The following is a 6822-nucleotide window of genomic DNA, read 5'->3' as shown; positions in this document are numbered from 1 at the left end:
GAGCTGCTTCCTGTTAGGTACCAGTGCTTCAGAAGGTTTTGTAACCACTGACATACAATGTCCCACAGGTCACATATGATACCTATTTAGCTTCTGATTGTGTTGCCCTGCTCTTCTTTCACTCCTGTGATATGCAGTCCTGCTGATAAACCGAAGAGCAGGAGGGAACGTAACGAACGAATTAGAAAACAATACAGGCTTTTGCACTGTTTGAGCACTTCTGAGGAGTGACTTGTGGAGCGACAGTCATGGGAGGGCTCTCAGGAAACTGATAAAGATCCCCGGGATGTGGAGGAACAATTGCTTGCAGCTGTGTACTTACGGGCATGAAAATTCCTCTGCAAAATGTTCAGTTTTGTTTCTCATATGTAGACCACATAGAGCTACAGATGTGTGTGTGTGTGTGTGGTAGCTGGTCAGCTACTCGTTCAGTGAATAAGGCAGGCAAGGTCCTAAACTTGCAAGCTTGTTACCCGAAGCAGCAAGTGAGGAAGGGTGGTGTAAGTCGCTCCTGCGTACACTCTTAGGTCTCACGTCTGTGGGCACGGATCCACTCATTTACGTACGTTAATGTTTGTAATGTTACCAACATGCACACACACGTTATTGAGATATTAACACAGAGTTGATATTTTTGTTTCTTTGAGGTACTTGTACTTTATTTCAGTTTTCTGTTACTTTGATCCTTCTACTCCACTACAATTCAGATGCACATATTATACTTTTTACCTCACAATATTCATTTGATACTTACTAACTAACTTTAGTTATTAGTTACTTTGCAGATTTAGGTTCACAATACAAAATATAATCAATAAAATGTTGATGTACTGTAGTACTGTTTGAAGTAAGTAAAAATATTGAATGCAGAACTTTTACGTGTAACAGAGTGTATCTACACTGCAGTATTGCTGCTTTTACTGCAGTACAACATCTGATACTTCTTTCACACTTTCACCCTTTACACCCCTTGTGTACTTGTGTAAAGTCCCGTTGAACTCATGGGGAGTGGGATGTGCAGGCAGATTACAGCAGGCTTTCACTTTCACATTACAGCCGTGAAAGACACGATGGGGCAAACGTAGAGAGGATGTGTGGTGTTAGAACAGGATGAGCTGTCAACATTCGACCACAATAGAAGACTCGAAACGGTGTGGACACAATCATTTGTCTGACCACCTTTAGGTTTGATTCTTGAGGATTTTTATGATTCACACTGCCAAAACAAACTGGGAATAATGTTTTACCGTGTTATTCTTGTGTTTTTTTCCTCAATGAGCTTTCCATGCGGCTTACGTGCGTCTGAATGTGGTAAGTGAAGAGTTTTATGTCTGTACTTTACAGTGAGGAGAGTTTCTTGTATTTTATTTGTGTTTTTACATTTCCCATCCAGTGCCTTTATTTTAAAGTCACATCTGAATGTCATTTTTTTGTGATTCCTTCGGGCATTCATCCTTCTGTACTTTCTAGTAGTTTTTTGTTGTTGTTCTTGTAAAGTGCTGGACAAATCAATTTATCATTTTTATTATGTGCTATTATTGTTAGTATTGGTTATTGGATCAGAAACAACGTCTTGGATTAATAAAAACATCAACATGTAGCAGAACTACATTATATGAAATTATGAAGTATTAAAGTTTTTTTTACATGGATATTTATTTACAGTGCTTGTGTGTGTGTTTATGTACTGTATATCCAAAGTAATTATCCTGCACAAGATATACATGCATTAAAGCTATTGTTACTTGAGTCATTATGTTAATTTGTTCTTGTACTCGTCATCGTCTAAAGGAAATTTGTGACACTGAACAAAGCTACAAGCAACGAGAGATCTGACTGTCATTTTGTGTGACAGGACTGAGTGCATTAAAAGTGAATCTGACTGTTTATTTTTGCACAGAGCTGTTTAAAATAATCATCCACGTCTGTTGTTTCAGATGAAAACTGTGCAGATAAACCTGTATTCACTCCACCCAGACTGGCAGTGAAGCACGGCGACTCTGCCTCTGCCATCTGCTCTGTGTGTCAGCACGCTTGCTTGGACACCTTATTTGGCCTGGAGAAACCTGTGGGAACCAAAGAAATAAATGGAACCACCATTTCATGGACGGTGGACAAACTGACTGAATGGGACATAACTGTCATGTGCTATTATAATCCTGTCAATAGCAGCCAGTGTTGCAGCATCCTGCCTGTAACTGTCTACAGTAAGTACACCTGCTGCTGAACAAAGTATTGCTGCTGGTTAAGGTTTCATCATTTACAATAAGTGTGAGTGCAAAAGCAAATGAATCACGGTACTATTTTTTATTTGATCTCTTTGTTTCAAACATATAGTGAAAGGGTTTGTGCTCTTTGTGTGTCTGTCTCTCTCTATATATGTCCCCTGTTTTCACAGAGCCTCCAGATGATGTGTCCATCAGCTTTGTTAATCACAACATGGTTGAGGGTCAGCAGAACACTCTGCAGTGTGCAGTCCAGAACGTTGCTCCTGCTGGAAAACTTGTTGTGACCTTCTACAAAGAACAGACACAACTTGACCAGCTGCAGTTGAATGATTTTACAGATAAGGCACCAGTTACTAAGATCTTCACTGTAAACATCAGCACCAGTAGAGAAGATAATGGGCGTCAGTACCGGTGTGAAGCCAAGCTGGATCTGGGACCTGAAGGACCACAGCCCCCTCCAGTGGTGAAGTCAGATAGCATCATTGCCACCGTCTTCTGTGAGTCAAAATCCACTTAGCTCCATTTTGCACTGAGCCAAGTACCAAACCCTTGCTGTCATATGACAGCCACAACACATAAGTCAAGACAGTTTTGTTTCTGCCTGTACCAGTCCCCACAACCAGGTCCACATCTGGACGTGCAGGCTTGCTATAGCCGCTGGCTACAATCAGAGCTTGCCCCTGGTGAATAAAATAGTTGGTCTCTCTGTAAAGGCAGCACACTAATTTTCATGCTATGCCTTTGAATATATCCAGACTTGGTGTTTTACTGTCTTTATGTAAAGCTAAGCTGACCAACCGTCATATTTTGATGTACAGACATGAAAGTAGTTTCAATTGTCTCATCCAGACCTGGATGAGACAATATTTTGCATGGAGAAAGCAAAATATTACTTTGATGACAACCTATTTACTTATCCCCTTTTTTTTAAAGTGTACACTTGTTTGCCATTTGTTTTAATGACTTTTGAATGTCTCTGTTTCTTCCCTTGGCTCATTAATCCAAACACAGATAAGCCTCACATAGAAGGGCCATCACATACTGATCCAATCACCATCACAGAGGGAAGCCCTCTACAACTGAAATGCTCCGCTGTGGGAAATCCCAGCCCCTCATACACCTGGACATCAGCAAGGAATCCCCCCTCCAATGACAGCACTATCAATATCAAAGCTGTAACTTCTGCAGACGAAGGAGAGTACACCTGTTCTGTCAGCAATGCCATGGGGACCGCGACAATGAAGTTTACCGTCATCGTAAAAAGTGAGCTCAGACTGTTTTTTCTTTACCCAAACCTCTTGACTCGACCCAGTTATGGTTACAACATGAATATAAATAAGCTAATGTTAAAACATGCCATTGTAGTCCTTTATTTGAAGAAGCTGGTTGACCACATCATGAGTCAGCTGTCTGTTTGTTTGTAGGTCCGGAGTTGACCTCAACCAGCTTGCCACCAACAACCACAACCTCAACCAGCTTGCCACCAACAACCACAACCTCAACCAGCTTGCCACCAACAACCACAACCACAGCCACAACCACGACCACAACCACAACCACAACCACAGCCACAACCACAGCCACAACCTTAGACGCAACCACGACAACAGTATGGAACAGTACCAGCTGTGTATTGATTAACTGGCTCATAATTTGCTTTATGCTTTTATTCTCTGCTCTGATTTGAGTTCTTCCTCAAAGATTGCGAAAAGTTTGTTTCTAAACAATGTTTTTTGCATGTCTGTGTGTGCATACACTCAACATACTATTAAGTTAGTGTGTTGGTATTTTATTGACGATTAAGAAACAATAAGTCTACAGCCACGCCAGCTGCTCAGTGAAGGTGTAATTAGGCACAGTCGTGCTTAGAGCTAAATATTTACATTAGCACACTCACAGTCACAGTGTTAATAATTTAGCAGGTATATTGTTTACCATTTTCAGCATTTAGCCACATCTCCTATGCATCACATTTTTATCCAACTAATTAGGAAACTCAAATATGTTTATAAGGTTAACATTATGCCAACCAATTATGTTTTCTCTTGAGATAACAGGGAAATGTAATTGTTTGATGAGCTTGGAAAGTCACAAAAATATTGCTAAAAAACTTTAGAAAAACATTCACTGTCAACGTATTCATTCGTTTTTCAGGATATTTATCAAAAAAAATATTTCCAGTTTTTAAACAAAATGTTTTTGTTCACAGGCTGTCATACATAAATTCAGTGTTTCATCCAGTCAAATTATTCTTTAATGTAATCTAGGCAGCCAGGACATTTACCTTATAAATGTATTTGCTATAAATTAGTTGTATATAAACAGGATTTCTAGGAGGCATTTTAGTTTGCCATGTTAGAAGGATAATATGTACTGGTATTAGCATTCAGCAGAAAGAAGAGCTGATGCTCATGGGAATGTCATTTTTCTAAGTATTTGTTCATAAACCAAAGCATTAAACAAATTAAAGGCTTGCCCTGGTGATGGCACTAAATGGAAGTCAGGGAATAACCAAAGTTATTCCAATTAATTCTGAAGGGAACATTAATGTTGAGATATTTCTTCAAAACCAGAATTGTTAACTTACCTGTGGTTGGTCAGATAATCAACAAAATCATTAGGATTCATCCTCTGGAGACCATGAATGTCTGTACCAAATTTCAAGGCAACCCATCTAATCGTTTTTGTCATATTTCAGGCTGGAACAAAGTGGTGGTGACTAACAGGCTAACATTCCCAGAGCCAGACAGCTTGCATGGCTTTCAGCACTGCTTAAAAACTGCCAATACATGTAATGTTAAAAATAAAGTGTGTATTCTGTATGTTGTGTTGGAAGATTCAACTGATGTTTTATTCAATGAAAGCTGCCATAATCATTTCTCATTTCCCATTGGGTAACAGACATCAAAATACATGCAAATAGGTTTGACCAACGGGATGCTAAAGATGACCATACTGAAAGCAGCATATACAGTGCATCCAAAAAGTGTTCACATCGGTTTGCTTTTTGCACATTTTGTTATGCTACAGTCTCATTCCAAAATGGATTAAATTTATGTAACATGTACATAAGTATTCACACCATTTGCCATGACACACACACAAATTGAGCTCAGGTGCCTCCTGTTTCCACTGATCATCCCTCAGAGGTTTCTGCAACTTGAGGTGAGTGCACCTGTGGTAAGTTCAGTTGATTGGACATGCTTTGGAAAGGCACACGCGTGTCTATATAAGCCCTCACAGTTCACGGCGCGTGTCAGAGCACAAACCAAGCCAGGAAGTCAAACGAATTGTCTGTAGATCTCTGAGACAGGGTTGTGTTGAGGCACAGATCTGGGGAAGGGTACAGAAAGATTTCTGCTGCATTAAAGGTCCCAAAAGGCACAGTGGCCTCCATAAGCTGTAAGTGGAAGAAGTTTGGTTCTTCTTCCAGCCACTCTTCCTAGAGCTGGCCGCCCAGTGACGTGCAGTCAGGCAGAGCCTCACCTGGCATCATGAAAACAAAGAAATAATAAAATAAAATAAGTATTAATATTTTTTCCCCTGACCTGTGCTTTAATGCAATTTCGGTGTGGTTCCGACAAGTTTTGCTCGTTTTTATAGTGAAAATCGCTGAAATCCTGTATTTCCTGTTCAAATACAGCGCAGAGACGAGGGGTGACGCAGCCACATGGCGCAGACCCTCACAAAGTGGAGTTAGCGCGTGCACTTGGCGCGTGCTTGTTGCCATTTCTCTGTATGTTTCCAATATCCTGCTTGAAGACACTTTTATTATACGTCTTAATTGCCATAGTGTTCGGCAGTGTATTTCACGTGTGTGTGTAATATTTAAGTCTTGTTGATCAGACAAAAATCCACAAGGAAAAAGCTTTCCGTGAGGCAGCCAGTACCTCTGCCTCACCGACGGGGGCGATAGTGAGCCCGAACGTCCAGAGTTCAATACGTGCTTTACTTATACAAAAGTTAAAACAAACAAACAATCCAATACACAGTTTTTTTCGACAGCCTGTCCGTTTCTAAAACACGTTGGACCACAGTTTTTACATGGCCGAATGGCAAATTGAAACGGTCTCTTTTTGCCAATACCTTCCTGAACAGGTGTGTGAGAAGGTGAAAGGTGGAATAAAAGGACTGCAGAATTTTTATAAATGATTCATTTTATTCAAAACCATAGAAATCTATTCCCTGTGTCTTGCCTATTGAGTATACCAAACTCAACAAGCGAATTAAGCAAATAAAGTAGGTGTGCCGAGACAGATATTTCAAAAAGGGGACAGAGTTTTCAGTTTCAGTTCAGTTTATTTATATAGCACCAATTCACAACAAAAGTTATCTCATGACACTTTCCAATTAGAGCAGGTCTAGACCAAACTCTTTAATTAAATTGTAAATACGGAGAGCCCAACATTCCCCCTTGAGCAAGCACTTGGCGACAGTGGCGAGGAAAAACTGCCTTTTAGAAGGCAGAAACCTCGGAGCAGACCCCGGCTCAAGATGGGCGGCCATCTGCCTTGAGCGGTTAAAAAATATGTAGTATCAGGATCAATAATAAGAACCGATAAGTGGAGGGGCTACAAAGACATGCCCAAATGTT

The 6822-nt window shown here is 40.3% G+C and overlaps 1 protein-coding gene across 1 annotated transcript; it reads left to right on the top strand.

The window, feature by feature from the left end:
* The first annotated feature begins 1046 nt into the window (after positions 1-1046).
* Positions 1047-5050, top strand: LOC124049264 (cell adhesion molecule 1-like). The gene is made up of 5 exons (XM_046370662.1): positions 1047-1311; positions 1938-2207; positions 2399-2725; positions 3240-3491; positions 3653-5050. Exons 1-5 carry the CDS (start codon positions 1239-1241, stop codon positions 3913-3915), a joined length of 1185 nt encoding a protein of 394 aa, XP_046226618.1. The 5' UTR covers positions 1047-1238; the 3' UTR covers positions 3916-5050.
* Positions 5051-6822: the final 1772 nt, after the last annotated feature.

This window comes from Scatophagus argus, chromosome 2 (assembly GCF_020382885.2).
Source record: "Scatophagus argus isolate fScaArg1 chromosome 2, fScaArg1.pri, whole genome shotgun sequence".
Classification (NCBI taxonomy): domain Eukaryota; kingdom Metazoa; phylum Chordata; class Actinopteri; family Scatophagidae; genus Scatophagus; species Scatophagus argus.
This window is presented reverse-complemented; position numbering and strand designations above follow the sequence as displayed.